At 48.3% G+C, this 22,350-nt stretch overlaps 2 protein-coding genes across 4 annotated transcripts in view; both read left to right on the top strand.

The window, feature by feature from the left end:
* LOC144035270 (homeodomain-interacting protein kinase 2-like) overlaps nt 1-22,005 on the top strand; it is a 28,713-nt gene extending 6,708 nt beyond the window's left edge. For 2 of the 3 annotated variants that reach the window (XM_077544834.1, XM_077544835.1), the window contains 6 exons: nt 19,723-20,440; nt 20,512-20,693; nt 20,772-20,895; nt 20,961-21,089; nt 21,166-21,506; nt 21,576-22,005. In XM_077544834.1, coding sequence (XP_077400960.1) covers nt 19,928-20,440; nt 20,512-20,693; nt 20,772-20,895; nt 20,961-21,089; nt 21,166-21,506; nt 21,576-21,663 — 1,377 coding nt within the window. In that variant the 5' untranslated portion in view covers nt 19,723-19,927 and the 3' untranslated portion in view covers nt 21,664-22,005. The remainder of the gene's footprint in view (nt 1-19,722; nt 20,441-20,511; nt 20,694-20,771; nt 20,896-20,960; nt 21,090-21,165; nt 21,507-21,575) is intronic. The other variant, XM_077544836.1, reaches the window with a different exon arrangement.
* Nucleotides 1,180-15,047, top strand: gpr37b (G protein-coupled receptor 37b). Its single transcript, XM_077544833.1, has 2 exons — nt 1,180-2,561; nt 11,942-15,047. Exons 1-2 carry the CDS (start codon nt 1,590-1,592, stop codon nt 12,752-12,754), a joined length of 1,785 nt encoding a protein of 594 aa, XP_077400959.1. The 5' UTR covers nt 1,180-1,589; the 3' UTR covers nt 12,755-15,047.
* Nucleotides 22,006-22,350: the final 345 nt, after the last annotated feature.

Here is a 22,350-nt window from a genome sequence, read left to right as displayed (position 1 = left end):
ATTCGTTATCAAATGTAGGCATCATTTTTTTTATGTCCATGCTTGGTGGCGTTTGTGGTCAGTGGTCACAAGCACAAGTGAATCGATCTCTTAGAGCACTTTAGATATAATGTGCTCATTTCATTAAGTCCAGAAAGTGTCTTGAATTATTGACTAAGCGATTGGTCATCAATGAATGTGTGTGGGGTTCTTTTACTCAAATGAATGGAAATGCCACAAACCGGCCGATACCGATGACGATTATTAGTAGTCAAGGAGGCCGATAACCGATATGTGGAGCTGATATTCATTTTCAGTCAAATAAAAATTAAAAGGGTAGGGGGTGGTTTTATTGGCGTAAAACAATTTTCTTATTACAAATGTCAATCTTGACTGTTGTAATGTCTTAAAAAGTGAAATAGAAACTTAAACAAGTAAATATGACGGGTCTCTATAGTTTTCTACAGTAAAGATTTTTTCTAACCCAAATAAAAAAAAAAATCTGAAATCTTAAACTTTCACATTTATGTGTTTTAATATCCAACAAAAACAGATGGTTCAAAAGCATCTCTTAGAAAGTGAACTGAATTTTTAAATAAATTGTTTGCTGAGATTAAAACGGTTTTAGAGTTACCTTGTATCAACCATCTGATTAAAAAAAAAAAAAAAAAGGAAACTGATATTCATCCAAATGCCCAATATCGGTCTATCCCTAAATAATATTGTGTTTTTTTTGTAGTCCATGTTGGAAATAATAAACACTGGGAAAAAAATATCAACATTTCAAAAAGAATAAATAAGTCTTGTTTGGATGTTCACGTGTGCCCGTCAATGTTGCATATCAAATTCCAATTCGCTCACTTTATCGCAGCGCCTCGTGTGCGTGAGAGGGAGAAAAGCTTTTTCTTTTTTTCTTTTTTGGACACGTTATCGCGGGCGTGGCTGCTGCCATGTCGGCCCGAGGCGGTGTCAGAAGAGTGGGGTCTGCAGCCGTGGTCTGCCGGGGGGCTCGTGGATGCGCCAGTGATGGATGAGGAGTGACAGATCGGGGTTAGCCGCCAGGGGAGTCCATTTTCTTTGCCGTGAACGCCGGCAACAGCAAGAAGAGAGGAAAGCGTGAAGAGAAGCCCCCTCCCTCCTCCCCCTTCCCTTTCTCCCTTCTCCCTCCTCCCTCCTCCCTCCTCCCTCCTCCCTTTCTGCCTTTCTCTCCTCCGGTCCGGCGCATCAGTGAGCTTCAGGCGGCTCCACGCCGCATTGCCGCTGCTCCGTCCCACTCAACTCGCACACACGGACTCAAAGGGTGGACGGCGGATTCTGGATCTTGGCTCTTTTCTTCCACGGGTATGCCGCACATTCCCTGCCGTCGTTTTGCTTCCCCCCAATGAGGAGGCGCTCCCGCACCGCCCGCTGATGACGAATGCAGACGCAGCGCGGCCGCACGTTTGGATTTAAAGCACAAGTTTGCGTCTCATCCATGCAAGCATTTGTTTTGTATATTTGCGGAGCGAGACGGCGCTTTCCCCGCTCCGTCTCCAACATGGCTGTTGACTGAACGCAAGAGCGGCAGAGTACATGAAGGTGCACTTCCTGCGACCCCCCCCATCCGCACCATGCAGATCCTCTGGCCCGGGATGTTATTTGCGTTCTTCCTCGTCAACGCGCACGTGTGTTCGTCCACGAACGGGCGCACAAAAGAGCCGGCCAGGATTTCCCACGGGTCACCGCGGGACCTTCGCCAAAACAAAGGCGGACGCCACGCCACAGGTGAGTCCCCGGCGGAGCTGCAGCCCGTCATCCCAGGGACCTTGAACGCCACGTATCCGTGGAAACGAGGGGTCGCGGCTGCAACGAGGCGCTTTGCTCGCAACAGGCACGACTTGAATCGGACGGCGGAGGACGCCGCCTCGCATCGGGACCCGACGCGCCGCCGTAGCAAGAGGATGAAGTTGAATGGCGGGCCGAGCGTGGCGGGCACGCTGGCAGGTGGGCGCCACAATGCTCCTAAGCCCTCCTGGATGGGAGGAGGGGGGCCGGCGGAGGGAGATCGACACAGGAGGGGCACAAAAGAGGAGAAAGCTCGGAAGAGGGGGAGAATCGGCCTGGACAAAAGCTCCGGGGCGCCGGCTCAGCCTCCCGCGTCGCCGTGGGAACCCATGCCCAAGCCGCTGGCCCTGACGGCCACCGACACGCCCTTTGACCTCTTCACCAAGAGGCCCGAGCGCTTCACCTTCCGGGAGGAGAACCCCTGGGACGCCACGCCCATCACGCCGCCCAGCTCGCAGGACTTTGTGGACGAGCTCAAGAACCCGTTCTACCCGGTGACCAGCGAGACGTACGGCGCCTACGCCATCACCTGCGTCTCCGGGGCCATCTTCCTGGTGGGCATCGCCGGCAACGTCGCCATCTTGTGCATCGTGTGCCAGAACTACTACATGAAGAGCATCTCCAACTCGCTGCTGGCGAACTTGGCCGTGTGGGATTTTGCGCTCATCCTGTTCTGCCTGCCGATGGTGGTCTTCCATGAGCTGACCAAGTCCTGGCTGCTGGGGGAGTTCACTTGCCGAGTGGTGCCGTATATGGAGGTAACGCGCAAGCCATCTTTACACCGTCAGAAGGCGAAAAAAGGATCCAGAACCCTTAAAGCAGGCTTCCATAATACTGGTTCTGGGAGGTCCTGCAGGTTTTGGACGTTTGCGTACTCCGTCTGCAGGAGTCTGATAACCATCCTGCTCGTTAGAGAATCCGGTGGGAAACGTCTCAAACCTGCAGGACTCCTAGCACTTGTCATGTAAACAATAGTGGTGCAACGGATCAGCGTTGATCCGCGGTCGCTTCGGATCAGGTGCCACGCTTCGGATGCTTCGGATGGCCTACGATCCGCAGATTGCCAAAGTGCGCATTCTCAGTGGACGCCATTCAGGCACGTCAAGGAAGCTGAAACCTCCTCAACGTAACACAACGCTTATGCTCGGCTAACTTCAAAATAAAGTTTGTTTACATTGACGGCAATGCAAATCGCCTTAGTGGACATTTACTTTGAAAGTGGCCCACGTCGTGGCATGACGGCTAGCTGCACTTCCCTTTGAGACGTTTGGAGTTTTGATTGACATTAAAGTTGCGATCGACACAACGCTATCCCAAACTCATATTTAACGGCTAATTTAGGAGGCTGAGAAAGCGCTAAATAATGACGCCGTCATCATATGATACGGCAGAAGTCGCCGACGTAAGTGGCTAGCATGCAGCTAGCTGTTAGCATTAGCAACGGTTGCCTGGCTGGTCAGTAAGTTTGACAGCTGCCAACTGGCTTACTTGAATTTCTTTTCGATATTGTGGACCCTGCAGGCTACTTTGTTATTAAAGGAAGGGAATGTGCCTGAAATTACACGTTGAGGTCTTTTCTGAAAAACAATCCGATCCGTGGCTCAAATCCGTGATCCGATCCAGCGCGAGTAAACAATGTGTGTTTAATCAAATGAAGCAACAAAGTTCTAAATTGTGTGAGTTGTCGCCATGTGGGTGACAATTTGCGGCATAAACAGACACATGTTGTGTTCTTGCCGCCAAACGGGACCTTCGTTGAGACAGCACGGTGGAGGTTCTGGTTTTGAATCTTAACTCCGGCCTTCCTGCCGTCCTCCCACGTTCCCAAAACATGCGAGCTGCTAGCTACATTTTACGCTCAAAATAAACATTGAATAAAGAAAATGTTATGAAAGTTTGATAACAGCGAATAAGAAACGGGGTAACGAATAGCATCGATGCTACGCTACGACGACACACATTTTTTGTCCGTAAATCTTTGTCATGCAAATGGCGCCACCAATCTTGCTTTGCCTCACAGAAAAGTCATCATACGTACTGAACGTGTATTATTGGACTTTGAGGTGTTGGCTTTCCTTAACCGGCCACAAAACTGCATAGCAACTGTTTTAAGATGCCAGCCGACAAAAAAGGAGCGTGCGTGCTTTGTGTCGTGTCTGGTGACGAGCCTCACTTGACCCGACAGACAAATATAGACTGCACGCTTGATCGTTGTCACTTTCTTTTTGTCACGACAGCAGCAGGATTTGTAGCTCGTTTGCGAGCACATCTCCGACCTCTCGGTACAAACCACCTTTTTTGTCTCACCTCCGTCTCACCTCCGTCTGACCTCCGTCTCACCTCCGTCTCTCATTTCCCTGCACAGAAAGCCACCTTCGAATGACAGCTTGTTGACACCTTTGCGTGCTCGTCGCAGTTCCATCAGCATCAGCTGACAGAAGACGTTTTCCATTTTGTATTTGGAACGGCTGCTTTGGGGGGAGGGGGGGGGTCTCATTTTTGGAAGGGCCATAAACTGCCTCGGGATGGAAAGCGGACGAAGGCGGGTTTTGAGGCTTTCCTCGTGAAATGACGAGAAATCGATTTGGTGGTAAAGGAGGTCACCCGAGGAAATCATGTCGCTCCCTTAGTTGCACTTCGTAGCCACAAACACGAGTGGTTTTCTCTTGACTGCGCAATTTATTGCTTCTTGTTAAACAATAAATCCACCGTGAAAACGGGAGCAAAACGCGCATCTTATAAACATAACAATAAGCAGAAAGAAAATCAAGACAACTTTGATTTAACCAAATCAACTCACCTCGTTGACTGTGTTCAAGGTCCAAAAAGGGAACGAGCTGGCTCGTTTTCTTTCTTCTATTTCTGTCAAACTTAATGGCGCATATCTGGCTGTGTCTTGACGATACTTTCTTCCTCTAAGCGCTTCCTCTACTCACGTACTCACCGACAAACACACGTCCACCCCGCTACAGCGCCCTCTCTGGTGTGGGTGGCAACAAACAAAAGCAAAGAAAACAAAATGCATATGCGATGCGACAATGTGTTCTGTGCAGCCCAACTCGTCGCTATTGTGATCCCGCCATTTGGATCCATCCCAGATGGCGGCCATTTTGCCACACAGTTGCTCGGGGCTCAAGTAACGACCAGTCACGGCTCAGCTGGCGAACGAGCAAACTTAAAGCAGCCGACAGAGTGCAAACGTTTGCAAATGTTTCCACTGGAAAAAGTAGCGAAAGTTGTTTCTCGGCAGGATTCGTTCAAAGTCGCAACATTGGCTAAACGTTTGCCGACAGCTTTAGTGGCTGTTCTTGTTTGACATTTTCAAAATGTCCTCGCGTCAAGAAAAAACATTCAGCGAACGTGAAGTGAACGTTTAGTGAAAATTGCGACCTTGAACAAACCCTGACGACAATTCAACAGTACCAAGACTTAAGAATCATTAAGAATCATACTGTCATGTTGCGTGTTTTGGTTTGTCTTATTGCTCACGTTTTCCTAGCGCGTGTCCTTTTGTCAACGTCTGGTCAAGTTTGATCAAGTTTGATCGTTTGATCATGTGGTCCTGTGCTTGTGCTACCGGTCCCGGGCCCGGTGTTGCCCAATCAGTTTCAGGTGTGTCTCGTGCAGGTGTCTCTCGTTGTCTCGTTACTGCGTGTATTTAGTTCCCTGCTTCCTTCCGGTCCTCGTCGCTGTCACGCGCACGCCGTGTCCCGTCGTGATCATTTCTGATTTCATTTCTTTGACTTGCGTTTTGGGATATTGTTGGTTTTCTTATTTCTGCCAAGTTTTCCTTTTTCTTTTTTTTTTTACTTCCTCCTTGCCTGACTGCTTTTGCTCCTTGCATTTGAGGCCTCCACCAAACTCCGCCCTCTTCACACATCCATGCCGAGTTGTCAAGCTTGAGTATAAATTTCACTGGAGCAAAACAAACCCGAAAAAAACGACCAAAAGTGTGTTTGCGTGCATGCAAGTTTATCGTCTCCCAGTGGAACGAACGCACACACAAAAACGGTGATTGCATCCGTCGGCAAATTGAGTGTGAGGGAATGTCAGCGTCTGGCCAATATAAGCACGCACACACAAACAATACGGCGCCGTGATTTCATTGGTCGTTCAATGGAGAGCTTTGGGACGGAGCCCGCCTGCATTATTTGACAAAAGCCGTGTTGTGGTGCCAAAGTCGGACGCTTGTGCGCAGAGCGGCACATTTGGACGACGGCGTTCACCATTCGCTCTCGTCTACGCACTTTCACGTCCGGAGCGGACACAAGGAAGGTCAAACAGTCATTGGACATTTATAGTTTACTTCATTACACGATACTTCCTGACCTTTTTTTTATATATATAAATAAATATATAACAAGCCCGCTCTAAAAACTCATTCGAACTGAGTATAAATCAAAACGGTTTACCCTGATAGTGGACGGAGATTTCTTCCCCTCAAACTGTCCACAATTCGTTTGGGTGAAGCTAGCGAGCGTTCTGTTATTTTGGAAGGAGACGTTTTAGCCCCCAAAATATCAAGCCGAACAGGAAGCACTTTGACAGCCGCCGGGGACAGCGACCGTTCCGGCGGACGACTGACAAAAGGAAATCAAGGAAACTTCACAGCCGGTCGTTTGAAGCATCCAAAACGCTGGACTTGTAGGCTGCATCAAATTAAAAACATTCCATTTGTCTTTCAAGAGCATGAAGACGCAGTTGTTTGCAAGATTATAATTGAAGTCAATGTCCAATGTCTTATTGCCTTAAGACAGCAAAGTCACACATGGTCGCGCATTATTTGGGGAAGCTACAGTAGGAGACTGTTCCCTTTGGAGGAATGGGGGGGGGGCAGAGGGGGCGTTCCCCGTTTCCCCCAGACACATTTCTTTCCATCTGGCTAAATGCTAATTGTCTGTCATCATCACGGAACACAAATCTAACGAGTCCCTCAAGGAGCGTGAAATCTAAAGTCAGTGTTTTGGCGTTTTGCCGTCCACGATTGTACGACGTAATCAATATGTCGCATGTCAACGATGTCATAAACAAACACTGAACTGATGTTTCATTAGCATAACGGACACAACGTAACGAGGCCCAACACGACAGGTGCGGTCCAAATCCTGAGATAACGCATCACATGCTCAGAAGTCAAACTGGAAAACTCATTCTTTGCTTTGGTTCAGACGACTTCTAATCAATTGTACTTAGTCATTTTTTTTTACATTTTATTACAAAAGTAGTTTTAGTGTTAGTTTTATTTCCCCCCCCCCAAAATATATGGTGTATAGTAAAAAAAAAAAAAAGCAGTGTCTATAGGATTGCGTAATAAAATAAAATAGAAAGTCCAATTGTTTGGCCTGACTTCTTCCATACAGCCGACATTAATACTGAAATAATGACATTTAAAATGTAGCATTAAACGTAAGGCTGTCACAATTAAAGTGTTAACGTTGGCGAATAATTCAAATTCATTAAAGTGTTAAAAAAAACTCCTTTTTATTGACTTCCACTTCGCCACGGGCGTGAAAATGGACTTTTTCACTTTTACCTGCTTAGAGAAATGTCAAGTAGACGTTCTTGTTTCAATTTTTGGTTAGTAAGAAAGTGTTTTGTTTTTTTTCACTAGTTTTGGCGAACTGTAATCACTTGCAGCCGACGAGTCGTGTTATTTCTGGAACATAATTGGCAGGATTTGGAAGAATTTTTTTTATTTCCTGATTTTTAAAAATCCCTTTTTGCTTCTGCTTCGCTCCAGCGGGAAATCAGACGTGACAACTGGCAGACTGCGCCAGAGTAGGAAAAAGTCCCATTTATTGAAAAGGGTCGCCGGCCGGCGCAAAGACCCGGCGAAATGTTGTCCATCCGTCAGCTCGGCACGTTCGCAGTCATCGGCTGACTTTTGCACTTTTGGCTCGTGTAACACATCCTGCTTTTCTTCTCTGTTTTCCACGCACACACATGCAAAGTTAGTGGGGCGTGCTTATCCAGCAGATGGGCGGGATGGCCTCCCCCCCCCCCCGCCGATGGCTGCCGCCAGCCGTTGTGCCTGCATCAGCTATCTGTGATTAGACAAAAGCCTCAGGGGGACGCGCGCTCGCGCACTCGCTCGCTCGCTCGCTCGCTCGCTCGCTCTCGCTGGCGCACGCAGTAACGACAGCGTTGGAGCCTTTGGCGCCATCCACTTGCTTGGAGCGACACGCGCCGCCGCGTCTGATGTGGCGCCCCGACTGCATCGCAGCCCTCCACCGTGGATTTTGAATTGGACGGCATTGAAATAATTCCGCTTAGCGGCTGTCCGATTGCCACGCACGTTATTTGTACTTGACTCATTTCAGCATTTTCAGCAGCAAGAAGTTCGTCTCTTTTCTGATGTACAACGAATCCCTTTAAAAACACATTTTGTCACTTGCTGTGGGCTGAAAATGACATCACAGGTACAGCAAGTAACGACCAATCATGGCTCACATGTTTTCCGGGTTTGGTCATGTGATGTTAGCAAAGTCACGATTGCCTGAACGCTCGTGATGTCATCTTCAGTCAACAGCAAGTGGCAAAATGTGTTTCTAAAGTTTTTCATTGTACATGAAAAATAATCCTTATCCTTATCACGTTCATTATAGACAAAATCTCATCTTCTTACTGCTGGCAAAAGTAGTAGAAGTATCCCTTTAAAGTCAACCGTAAACATTTCTTGACCAAATCCAAGTCCAGAAAGTAAACACAGTTTGGCTTTAGCCCCAGGTGCTAGCTAGCTAGCTGTGGCAGGGTTTTTACTTTCAGCTGCTAGCTAGCTAGCTCTCTAGCTAGCCCCCATGGTGCTGGTTTACCTGCTAGGGAGCTAGCTAGCTAGCTAGCGCCTGGGGCTAAAGCCAAACTGTGGCAGGGTTTTTACTTTCAGCTGCTAGCTAGCTAGCTCCCTAGCTAGCTCCTATGGCGCTTGTTTACCTGCTCGACTGAAGATGACATCACAGTTGCTCAGAGCTCAGGTAACGGCCAATCTGTTTTCTGAAGCTGAGCTGTGATTGGTTGTTACCTGAGACCTGCGCAACATTGATGTCAAGTGGCAAAATGGCCGAATGTTGCTGCTGAACTCATATTCCACTAACCCGAGTATCCTATTTAGACTAGTGGGGCCGCTTAGAACATATTCTTGTCAAGGATTTGGGGGAGCTTTGACTTCCCCTTTGAATAAGGAAACAAGAGCACACAACATGACGCGTAAGCCTGCTATTAGTTGGAAAATGGATGATTGCTAGAGTACCGTTGTGAAATATTCAGGAGGCGATTTGCGTGCTTGAGTCGGTTGATTGAACGGCTGCAGGGACAAGACAATAAATGAGGCCAAGAATCAAGTTGCAAAGCGCACCTGCCCGCTGCAAACGCCAACCACCTGCAAAAGTCACGTTGGCCGCAGCTTAGCTGGAGTCAGAGAGGCAAATGTTTTGGCTTTCATATTCCCCAGACCGTGATGTCATTTAATGGAGGAGCAATTTATTGTCCGGAAGAAAGTGGCTGCCCGCCAAAGGCTATAAAACGCAGGGAGCGCCATCACGAAATGCGGCTTTTGATATTTGATCTCATGAGAGGCTCCACTTACGCTAATTATTGTATTTCGTTTTGTTGCACACTGTGAGAACCCTCAAGGCAATTGATAGAAAACATGATTAGGCATATCATAAAATCTCCAGAAGCGTGCGGTGGTGTATGCTAAGTGTTTCAGATTTCACAATTAAAAACCAGGACGCTAAATATACAATCAATACATCTCACCACATTTGGAAATATATCGCTAGAAAGCTCAGCTGGCGACCGCAGTGGCAAGTAGGACTACATTTCCCATCATTCCTAGAATCGAAAACATGAAGTAGTGCCAGTCACCACCGAAATCAGGCCTAAGTCACCCTCGGTAAGGGCTCGAACAACGAAAGACTTTTTGGTCGTCGACTCGAATCTGATGAGCGTCGAGTCGACGTCCAAAAATCAACGACGCCAACATTGGGATTGTTTTAAGTAGCCGAGCTTGGAATAGTTTAAGCTAGCCAGGCTAGCTGCTATCATCAACCACAAGCATCTTGAGCGGAAGATAAGATGTAAAAAAAAAAAATTACTCCATTTAAAGTTTTGAAATGTGAAGTTCAGTACATGAGCAGAATTTCATTTCATTGGCGTCGCTTTGTGTCGCGCTGTTCTGACTTCACAGTTTAGCGAACTCAACGGATTCCATCAGTTTGCAAGTCAAAATGTGTCAATTGATCCAATGATTGATTCCATGATATCAAATCAAGGGCCAGTCAAATAACTGCCGCTGAACCTATAACAGATCATATTAAGGAAAGACCCAATATCGTATTTCTTCTTCAAACAAACAAGCAAAATGACGTCGGCGTTTGATTTGTCGAATGAGGTCATTTGAAGCGGCCTTTTGTCAGCCACGCCCGGCTGGCAGACGGAGGACGGCTGACTTTGCGTCTCTATGGCAACGCGCACAAACGACCGCGTGCGTCCACGATGTGCTCTCGATCCTTCGCCCGATAACGGCCATGACGCCGACAGCGCTCACGTGGCCGGGCGGGCGGCGCCAGAGCTCGTTAGGAGACGATTAATAACGCGCAGCCTTTGTGGCGCCGGACTTTGAATCGCAGAAATGCAAAGAAGGACACGGAAGGACATGAAATCAAGTTGCAGCCTTTTTGCGAGCTGAAGGCGACGCAGCCGTCATCATTTCAGAGAAATCCGCAAATTGAAAACAAAGCGAGTCTTTTTTATTTTAATACCCGTGAAATAAAAGCCTTTTCAACATCGACATGATACCAAAATGCTTGTTGAAACGCGGATGTCGAACGGAGCCAAGACGGGCCCGCGTTTCCCGCTCAACCTGCCCGAGCCGGTCAAGAAGTCGAGTCAATCACTCGTTAAGGCTCGTTTCTCGCCGTCGGACACACCGACGAGGCTTTTGCCCTTTCTTGCCACTTCCTGCCTCATCAGCATGAAATGCCGTCCCCGAACCAGGCCCGACTTTTGACTCCTCTGATAAAGACAACAAAGCTTGTTTGTGTTGGCTTGTTGCTCCGCCCCAACGCGCCGATCAAAGCTGCTGCTCGGTGCCGCCGTTTCAAAGACACTCGCGCAATCATGAATATTCAGCGCGTATTTGCATGCGGTCACTGGCGAGAATGAAGATGACGACGTGAAGAGGGAAAGCGGGCGCCTTCGCAACGAAGCCTCCTTGTCGAAAGGCAGGGATTTTTCGATTTTCTCCTTTTTATTCTTTATTGTGTTATTTCTTTTCTCTTTTTTTTCTCTCTTTCATTTTCTTGGCAGGCAGCATTTGAACCGTGGACCGGTGTGTGTGAAGTGTGTGGACGGGGGCTGCTTTAGAGTGCCTCGTTGTTGTAGCGTGGAAATGTCCTTCAATCCAGGCAAAAGTCTCCTGGCATCCTTTTTTTTTTAGGTCGAAATTTGTGAGTGGAGAGAATGGCTTGATTTTTATATTATTATTTTTTTTAACGATTCAAATTTGCCTAACTCTTCTGTTTGGCGTGTACGCACATTTTCACTTCACAGTAACTTTTAACAAAGAATACCTTTTTTCAGCCAAATGAAATGAACGAATTTCATGCTGCGCATTTATGACGGATCACAAAAGTCCGGAGAAGATCACGGATTTGCGTCATGGATCAAATCGCGGTAAATGACAAAATAATTCAATTGAAAAACATTCTTCTTTTTTCCGACGTGGTCCATGTGTAAAATAACGGTATTAATTCAAATGCAAACGCGGATGTTTGCCGTTTTGTCTGTTGTTGCTGCAGGCCATTTCATGAGCCGCTTCTGCAAGGACGCGTGCGCGATTGCACGCACGTTGACGCATTCCAGCGGCCGTCGAGGAAGAACGCCGACAAACAGGCCGTTAATCGTTTTGCAGGAGGAACGATTGCACGTCTGTCGAGTGTCAGACTTGCCGTCTTTTCTTGCGCCGTGACGAAATCCACGTGAAGATGAAATGCGGCCGTTGGCGGTTCCCGAATGAAGAGCGGGAACGCGACGGCCCGTTCACATGCGCCTTGCGTTTTTTCTTTATTTTTTGCGCATTTAATGTCCGTTGCCTGGAATGTGCGCTTAATGCCGGTGCCGCCGTGTGCGCTCCTTCCAGGTGGCCTCCCTGGGCGTGACCACCTTCACGCTGTGCGCGCTGTGCATCGACCGCTTCCGGGCGGCCACCAACGTGCAGATGTACTACGAGATGATTGAGAACTGCACCTCCACCACCGCCAAGCTGGCCGTCATCTGGATCGGCGCGCTGCTGCTGGCGCTGCCCGAGCTGCTCATCCGGCAGCTGGTGGCGGAAGACGGCGAGCTCCCGGACGAGCCTCGGGCGGAACGCTGCGTGGTCCGGATCTCCAGCGCCCTCCCCGACACGCTGTACGTGCTGGGCCTGACGTACGAGGGCGCCCGCCTGTGGTGGTGCTTCGGCTGCTACTTCTGCCTGCCGACGCTCTTCACCATCGGCTGCTCGCTGGTGACGGCGCGCAAGATCCGGCGCGCCGAGCAGGCCAGCGTGCGCAGCAACAAGAAGCAGATCCGCCTGGAGAGCCAGATGAACTGCACGGTGGTGGCGCTGGCCATCGTCTACGGCACCTGCGTGGTGCCCGAGAACATCTGCAACATGGTGTCGGCGTACATGGCGGCCGGCGTGCCCGAGGACGCCATGTCGGTGCTGCACCTCCTCTCGCAGCTGCTGCTGTTCTGCCGGGCGGCGGTGACGCCCGTGCTCCTGTTGCTGCTGTGCCGGCCGCTGGGCAGGGCCTTCCTGGACTGCTGCTGCTGCTGCTGCGGCCGCGCGCCGTCCTCCGCCGCCGCCAGCGACGATAACGAGCACGAGTGCACCACCGAGCTGGAGCTGTCGCCGTTCAGTACCATCCGCCGGGAGCTCAGCAACTACACGCCGGCCGGGTCGCACTGCTAAGATGGCGGGCCCTCGGCCTTATCCCGTCCCGTCGCGTGCGTGCGTGCGTGACGGGGGAAGAAAGTCAGCGTTCCAACATCAACGTTGGTCATTCTCGGCCCGGATGAAAAATGAAGGAGAGCGACAAACACGCAAAACGAACGCACCCGCAACGAGCGGAGCGAAGACGCTAACACTGAGCTAACATTGAGCTAAAATTGCAACCAACCTGCTCAAGTGACTTTGAGGGTTTTTGTGTGCAGTCTTAATTACGTTCCATTTCAAGACAGCACATCTTTTTACTCACACTAAAATAACATATGCTATTTTTCTCAACATTTTATTCCTGCAATTGCTTTTGTGTGTGTGTGCAAATATATTCATGTTTACAAGTTCTGTTCAATCCTACTTTTGTTTTGCCTTCTATGGTGCATCGCGTGTTAACATTCAAAATTGGAATCCCTGCCGCTTGCTCACTTCATTTTCTCAACAGTCCTTTGTGAAATTCATTGAAATTTGTTGTCTGGCTTCTTGGACCAAACTTGGGTACGACTCGATCATTGCCAAACTTTCTGTCTTTTTTTTTTTCCTACTGCTTGAAACGATGCCAAGCAAGCAAGTCCTAAAAACATCCAGTCGGTCGACACTGCCTGGCAGCACGACAGGACTTTGTTTACATGGGAAAGCTTCGGTCATTGTTGACATCGTTTACGCATTTCCTCGTATTTGTGACGAGATGCGTGTGGTTTTAGCTCGCACGACAAAAGATGGCGGAAGATTTCATCGTTGTGGTTTAGGATGTCCATCGAGTAGCTTGTGCAAGTGAACGTGTAAATGCGACGTGGACGTATGAAAGCTTCCCGTGACTGCGTTGAACATTTCTGGGCTGGTCTCAGAGAAGCGGAAAAACGGAAAAACGGAAAACGGACTCCTCATCAAACGGACCCTCGTGGAATATAAAACACGCGCTCGGCATGGACGACAAAGACCACCCACGACATTGTTGTATCATGTGACGCCTTGACTTGGGGGCTGTAAAAAAAACAAAAAAAAAAACTCTCTTTGGTGCTCTTATGATGAATGTGCTGTAAACAACAATTCAATCAATTCCACTTTGAACTCGGGTCATTTCTGCCCAAGCCGACAAATGGTGGTTATTTGTGGTGTGGACGATGCTAACGAGTGTGACTTCAAAAAAAAAGTTGGATTAACGACCACAAGCATGTAAAACAGCACCAAAGTGACGACTTTGAAAATAATTACGTGTGTTGTACTGTAAATGTTTTTTGTTTTGTTTTTATCCCTTCTATAGATCTGATCCACCATTTTGAAAATATTGTCGTTTATTACAATCAAGACAAGCGAGCGGAAACAGCCAAAACGATCGTTTACATTTTGAAAGACGTCGTCCCCATAAAGTCGCACAATCAAGCCTTTGCTTTTTCAAGATCCTAAACTGACCTTTCACCTTCATCCAACTTCCTGTGCTTGTTTTGACGTGTCCAAACAAATGTCACATTGATTTTCACACAAGAAGCTGAAGGGTACTTTTTCCACCGTCAGCACTTTTTCACTTTGCGGAATCATCAGAAGAACCTTATTGATTATGGATGACGTCATCCAAAGCATCGTTTTTTTCCCCTCACTGCAAATTAGAAATGGCTTGACGGGGACGACTGTCATGTTTTCTTTTGGATTGACCAAATGTGAGCGAAGGCAGCGGGCCTTCTCCTCTTCGGACCCGGGTGCAACCTTTGGATGTCTGTGTATCTCAATCACTTCAATTCTGCCTTCCTCTAATGTGTCTTGCGCTCGCACGCGTTTGTGGCTCTCGCGCTCGCACGCGTTTGTGGCTCTCGCGCTCGCACGCGTTTGTGGCTCTCGCGCTCGCACGCGTTTGTGGCTCTCGCGCTCGCACGCAAAGGTCACTTGGGCTCTCACGTCGGCAATCCTACGAGTTGACCTTCCGGCGTCCTTCACAAAAAAGGTGCTCCGTGCAAACCCCAGCACAAATCACAAGTCATTCTTTCAATTCAAGTCGGGATTTTGTCCCGGAAGTCCAACTGACCTCCCGCAAATGTTTGTGGCGGCGGACGGGGGCGGATCCCAAGTGGCCGCGTGCGTACTTCAGTGCGGTTCGAACCGTCGATGACGTGCTTGTCGTATGTGGAATGTCCTCCAGCGTGTGAACGTCTTCTGCGCTCTCGTCGTCAAGCACGCTCGCTGGTTTCTAAATAGCTTTTTATAAAGCCAAAAACGCTCCCTTTGTCTATCCAAGAATAGAAAACTGTACATTAAAGCCCTGAAATCACAATTTCAGTTTCCTGTTTTCACTCGGAATGACGATCCGTTTGACGCTCGTTTCTTTCCTCTGCGGTTTTCGTCCACAGGTGGCAAAAGTACTCACACTGACTCCATACTTAGGTGGTTTAGCTCTTTTTTTTATTTTTTTCTGTTAGTAAACAAACCATTCCAAACAGACTCCTCCCATGGCCTACCCAAAAAAAAAAGAAAACGACATTCGCTTATTGGCTTAGCTTCACCTTTTTTTTTGCACGTTGTAAAAATACGTTTGACTCTGGTTCTCTGTTGCCGAGTTACCATTTTCCGTGTGACTTAGCATGTCGCTAAATGAGCAAGCTAAGGTTTCCTGTGTTTGGCGCAGAAAGGGCCGACTCCGTGTCGCTCTTCAATCCAATCCGCCAAGCCAAGAATCTCAACAGCTCTGAGCTTCTGTTCATTTGTGGTGGCGACGGTTGAGGACAAAATCTGTATTTTGCCATTTTGTTGTGCTTTGCCATAAGTCAACGTTTGCCCATCCAGCCAATCACAGAGCGGCGTTCGCCCACTTGTAATGCAAGTGCCAAACACGGAAGATGTTAGCAAGTCGTGCTGACAAGTGTAATGCGGCAATCAAACTTCTGTTTACACGAAGCTAAGCCAATAGGTGAATGCCGTTTCCTTTTCTTTTTTTAGGCCATGGGAGGAGTCTGTTTGGAATGCTTTGTTTATAAACAGAAAAGGGAAAAACTTTTGGACCAATTTAGGGTGACCGAACATCCAAACCTTTTGAGAGGACGTACCATTTGTGACTAACAAGAGGTGAGCTATACTGTGTCACTGCGACGGGTGGTGTCAAGCGTCCTCCATTTTGGAAATGGGAATATGGTCACGCTAGCCGCAACTCCACCTCATACTGTAGCTCTGCTAGCACGGCAAAGTAAAATGTACAAAATGATCAAATGCTAACGTACTGGAATGTGTTTGTGCTTTGTCAGACAAGTCGACTCTCCTCGTTATCGGCTCCCTCTCAAGTCTGTCTTCATTCTATTTAAAGCAAAGCCAGAATCCGCACGCCCAAGCCCGTCGGACTGTTGCCATGGAGACGCTTTACTGTGACAAATATCGACGGCGCTCGGCCACTCGGGTGAACGAACTTGTGATGAAAAGCCGGCTGGCCCGTCTTCTAGAATTTGGAGAAATCTTTACGACGCTGCCAAAGAGAAAAACAGAAGCTCGAACACAATTATTCCTCCCAGGATGTCGCAGGTTCCTCTGCGGACCTCACGCACGTGACGCGTGATATCGGGCCGCCTTCAATGTGAACAACAATCCGGCCTTTGTAAGAATGCAACATTGACACTGAATTGGCACAAAAGAGTGACAAGGCTTACTTTTTCTTTGCCTACGCGTGAAAAACTGACGGACGTCAAGTGCGGCGGCGCATTGTTTGTTTGTTTGTTTGTTTGTTTGTTTGTTTGTTTGTTTGTTTGTTTGTTTGTTTGTTTGTTTGTCGGTGCGCGGAGTTGCTGACAGACCTTCAACAACTCAAACCCGCACCACTGCCGGAATACGATCAAGTTCCTTACATGGCCGTCCTCGTGACTAATGCGCTTTTGTTGCTTCAAAGCGTCTTTTGTCTTCCTTCCAAACGGCAGGCCAGTAAACAAGGAAACAAAAGCAGCCCGAGACGTGTTTCGTGCACTCAAAAGGTGAAGGACGCCAATTGAATGATGCGTTTCGCTGCTAGCGACATTTTCAAGTCTCGTTACGTGGCGACTTTGATGCACATCTATAAATAGTCCCTCCAGGATTACGATGACATTTTTCATCCTTGTGTGCTAAAATGCCTGATTTGGCAGCCAATTTTCTGAAAATGGCAAAAAAAAAAAATGTTGCTCCAACACTTTTTCCACACATTAGAAGCATTTGGCAGGCATTTCTTCTTTCTTTCTTCTGATCGTTGCGGTCTTGTCACTTGGAGCGTTTCCAAGCCGCTTGATCTTTGTGAGGCGTATTTTCCTCAGCAATTGCCGAAGATCGCTTGTGTACGTGTTTTGACAGCGTTTACTGGTTCGGGTGCAGTAAAATTATGCATCCATATTGAACTTAACAAAATAAAAGCATTCAACTTTGTGCAAAGGAGTCGCACACAGTTTAGCAATAATACGTTTCAAAATAATGCCTACATTTGTGGGGACTAGGATCAAAAATCGACATATCAATATGTCGTAGATAGATCATTTTTATTGATAAGCCCTGGGCGTTATTTTATTTTGAAATGGCTTGGTCAGAACCAACAAAAAGCCCAAAAATGGTCAAATAACGGCCAGGGGTTTGTTGGAAGGTGTTGATTATCGTCAGCAGCAGACGAACACCTGCTGCTGACGACTCGATGAGTCCTGTCGAACCAGCGCCTCTTGTTGCCATGGAAACCCTTCAGCCACCAAATTGATCATTAGAGCGTGGTGATCCTTCTACCTCGTTCACCCCCCCTTCCTCTTAAGGCATCCCCCCTCCCTCGGTTCTGTAGGTTATCTTTGGTTACCATTGTTCTTTTCCTCCTCTTTTATCTTGCACATCATTCAGCCTGTTTTTACTTCCTTCTTCTATCGTTTGCATCCTCAGCCTTGTCATCAATAATTGGCAGTTTGGATTACGGACGCCGACTATTTGAAAGGAGCAAATTTTCACTACGGAATGCAGAACTGCATTATGATGGTCGATTGAAAGTGCAGATGAGTTGGGATGATGCTCGCAAACGGTTCAGCTCAGTATGTTGTGGGGTCCTAAACATGCTGTGGTTGTCATGGCGATAGCAAATTCCTTTCAACGGGAGGGAAATATCAAGCCGTGGAACCCTGATGCAATTTGCATGAATTGGACTTTAGTCGGACAAAATCGCATTGGGATTGATTCGTTCTGGATGCCATAATAGGTGACATCATCACATTATGGGATGGATTGGCCTTCATTTGGCGATGTAAGGTGTTATTTTTGGATGAGGTCGATACGGGTCAAAAACACGAGGTCCCAAAAGCCACGATACACTTTTTCCATTTGGTATCTTTCAGATCAATCTCTGGCCATTTGCGAGTTTCGGCTTTCAGCGGATCCGTTTGAGCTTTTTGGTCTTCATCCTGCTCCAACACACAATTTATGCTATTCGTGTAAAGCTTCTCAAAAGAGAATCGCTTCTTCTAACACCACCGATGAAAACACCAAACTCCAAAAGCAGGCATTCGTGACTAGGAAAGGAAAAAAAGATATCGGGAGGCCCGCATTGGAACGCGACATCAATAAAAGCTCGATTCAGCGGACGCTTCAGTGATGAAGTTTTAGTCGTTCCAAATTCAGGTTGTTGAAAAACGTCGAGCAGAAGATGATTGTCATGTGAAAATGCACGAATGAAAAAAAGCCTTCCGTCCGCCATCTCGAGACATAAAGCAGCATCACACCGAGATTGCCATGCGCGCAACAGGGGCTTCTTTTGCTTCGGCCTTCGAACCCCCGTTGAGTTCAGCTCATTGCGATCTTCCGTCCAGATTCACTTGTAGACACACACACGCACGCACACACACTGACCATCCACGGGGGTGCTGTGACATCCACCAATGTTGAATATGGATGAATAATTCCAGCCGCTTTCATTGTCGGTCCCGGGTTGAAGCTTTAAACCCCAACGTGCCCCCAAAGACATTGTGCACAGCCCCCCGCAGTGTGACGCGGGACGGGCCCCTCCTGTGGGCGAGCGCATGATTATGGCACTCAAGCCACACGCTCGCCAGACGCTTCTCTTGGGGGGGGGGGGGGGGGGGGCAGTCGATGGCGAAGTGCGCCGGTAAGTGAAGACAAGAGCAATTCGTCGAGCGCAAAAAAATTCTGCTTGCTTCCTTTTGTGTCGCCGCTTCATAAGCGCCAGTTCATAGAAAACCTTCAGTACCAGAACACAAAGACTTGCGAGACTTGCACAGTCAAACCTAAAACCTCGTTTTTTTTCGTGTGCCCAAAATGCATCCGGATTTTGGACCACTTTTCCATCCGCTCCGTTTTCATAGCGACAACACCAAAGTGGACAGTCTGGGAGATCGAACCTTAAAACTTGCGCCATCCCCAAAATCGCACCTGATGGACGTACAGTAAATCAAACTGCTGACACCATAAAAAGTCTCATTTGATAAGAAATGTCATCACCATTGTGTTCTAAAAGAAAGATACAATCGGGTCTTAATATAGCGAACCCAAAAGCAACATTCAAGGCACTTCCTGTCAAAAGACAGACTTTCAAAATAAAAGCATGCCGTGTAGTAACGGTAACTTTCTTAGGCGATATGTTAGCTTATGTTATATAGAAGTCACACGGGGAAACCTGACAAGGTTTATTCTACTGGCATGCTATTATTTTGAAGGCGTGCTTTTCGACGCGTTGTGACATCAACGTTACTGAGCAGACGGATATTAATGAGTCGCTAATAAATGTCGACGTAGACTTTTCCGGAATTAGGCCAAAGAGAAACACAGAGAACGAAATGCGATCTGAACGCAAATGTTGGCCTTGACCTGGAATTACCCATCATGCCTCAGCCGACGACATCGTGCTGTGATTGCGCTTCTCGCCGCGTGAACGCGGCAGCGCGGAGGCTCGCTGTGCGTGATGTCATGACACGACATATTAGAGCTGTGAGCGTCCGCATTCCTGTGATGGAAAGACGGCGGTTGCGCTTTGTCAGTGACAGCGTTTGACAAGATCCCGAAGCGCCGCCTTATCATGAACCGCCAGCACGGCCCGGAGCGGTCGCCAGCCAGCCGCCGCGTACGCCGTATGGCAGACTCGCCCTCCAACGCTCTCTAGCGCCAGTGACCCCGATTCAGCCGACCCCATCAAGCTTCACGTCCGACCCCATCCGCTCGTCAATGGAATGGGTGCACGTGCAAAGATCATGCGCAAAAGAAATTAAGTTTGGCAATCGGCTCGACTCGACGGATGACATGTCGATATTATTCCACTATGCGGCCTGGAGTGACGAATCAAGTTCTTCGGGAAGTGTTTTTGATGAAGAATTGGAACTGGAGGTGGGCTCTTTGATATGCTCCCCCTCGGCAGAATACCTGGTGGAGGGTGTGTTGGGGTGCGGCTCGTTCGGGAAGGTGGTCCACTGCAAGAAGGTGGCCACCGACCAATCGGTGGCTCTGAAAATCATCATGGAGAAAGAATACAACAAGGACGCGCAGAAAGAGATGGAAACGCTGGAGGTGCTGAAGAACTTCAACTTGGAAAAGTACAACATCGTCAAATGGTACAGCTCGTTTGTCCACGAGGGACATTATTGCCACGAGTTTGAGAAGCTGGACATGAGTCTTTACCAATACCAGGTCTCGGAGAAAGACACTCTGGAGCTGAAGGAGATCCGTCCGATTCTGCAGCAGGTTTGCTCTCGCCGGCGGATGCAGGATTGTTGAATCTGTGGGGAACTGACGCTCCTTTGTGGTGCTTCCAGATTGCTTTGTCGCTGCAACTGCTTAAGAGCCTGGGAATCGCCCACACGGACCTCAAGCCGGACAACATCATGCTAGTGGACCACGTGCATCAGCCACTCAGGGTTAAGGTCATTGATTTTGGCACAGCCATTTTGATTTCGGAGAGGTGCAAGGGCTCGGAACTTCAGACGCTCTGGTTCAGGTGAGCGAGTGACGGAAGCCGGGATGGAAAATCAAGAGTGACGACTAAACGCTATTCAAATGTCGATGTTTGGTGAAGATCTCCGGAGATTCTTCTGGGTGCTTCCTTCAATGAGGCGATTGACATCTGGTCTCTCGGCTGCATTGCGGCAGAACTGCTCATGGGCAAGGCGTTGTTCCCTAGCAGCGATGAGTTTGACATGGTGAGTCCGCTGAAAGCTCGCCAACGGCGCTTCGTTGACTAAATGTGCTTCTTCTTCTTGTCTAGATGAGGCACATACTTCGAGTCATAGGAAAGCCGCCCAACCATCTGCTGAGTTCTGGAGTGTACACGAAGCAGTTTTTCCAACATTTTGCAAGACGTGACAAAAGGAAACCAACCCTGTGGATGTTTAAGGTATGGAACGTTTCAATCTCTTGTGTTCAGTACAGACTTTTCATACAAACGCAAATGTCGACATATCCTGTCCCAGTCGAAGCTCTACACTTCGGCTTGCATTCCCTGCACCCTAAACAGCCTGTATGACCTTCTGGAGGTGAGAGGTCGTCGCCAGCTGCTGAAAGTCTTAGCGGCCGGGAAGAAGAACGAGTTGCATGTGACGGCGAGCATTTTTTTTGTTTCCTTTCACGAGGGATGCGACGAACTGACCGGAGAAGACGCGCGAGCCGACGACCTCGACAGGAGGAGCTTCGTCGACCTGTTGGTGAAGATGCTGCAGTTGGATCCCGGCCAGCGCATCCGACCCAACCAGATTCTCCAACATCCCTTCATCACCATGAGCCACCTGGTCGGGGACTTCAACGACTGCCAATAGTAAGCAATCGTCTTTCCTGCCGAGTGTCGCAGAAGCGCTCGACTGACTCCAGCCTCGATGCTTTCCAGCGTGAAATCTTGCTTGGATCTCCTGACCGGACATTTGACGCCGGCCTCGTTGAACCAAGGAGACTTCCAGCAGTCCAGTACGGTCTGACTGTGAGGATCTTCGTGACGACGCTTACAGATTCTGGCAAAGCAAGACCAGCAGGCGACGCAATCCTGCCACTTCCTACTATCGGTTCGCTTTGGGAGTTTCCAATAAGAGAGAAGAAGTTCAAACCAAACAAAAATGCAACTTTGGTCAAATGCGACGTGACATTTCATCTTCCCAGAGATTTTTCAGAGTGTGCAACAAATCCTAGGCAAATAAATATGGGTGTGTCCTGAAGTATGATGGGAAAAAAACAAGGTTTGTCGCAATTCCTCTCTTACGCAGCATCTTTGAAGAACATGTGGACTTTTGACAAGGATTCCGCAGCATTGCAAATCGACTTTGGTGCATTTCCGATGTCTTAAGGTCGCATTCCGGTGCTGCTGTTTAAATGGACTTTATAATCACGGGGAGTTTTGCGGAGTGAGACACTTAAAAGTGCTCGTAAATGACACGAAGACGCGCTGCGATTAAATTCCCGCGAGTGCTCTCGAATCCCCTTTCAAGCACTTTTGAGCCTTCATCGTTCATGATTGAACTCGATTTGTGCCTTCGATGTCAACGCATGCTTTGCTTCTTCATCCAATGTGAGCTTCCACCGCGTCTCGCTGTTGATGACGCAGAATCGCTCGAGAATCCCGAGCGCTTCGGAGCTCCGTCCGTCGTTTGCGTGTTTTCTGCCCATTTTGC

Source organism: Vanacampus margaritifer, chromosome 15, assembly GCF_051991255.1.
Source record: "Vanacampus margaritifer isolate UIUO_Vmar chromosome 15, RoL_Vmar_1.0, whole genome shotgun sequence".
NCBI lineage: Eukaryota > Metazoa > Chordata > Actinopteri > Syngnathiformes > Syngnathidae > Vanacampus > Vanacampus margaritifer.
Note: the sequence above shows the minus strand (reverse complement) of the source record. Positions and strands in the feature narration are given on the sequence as shown.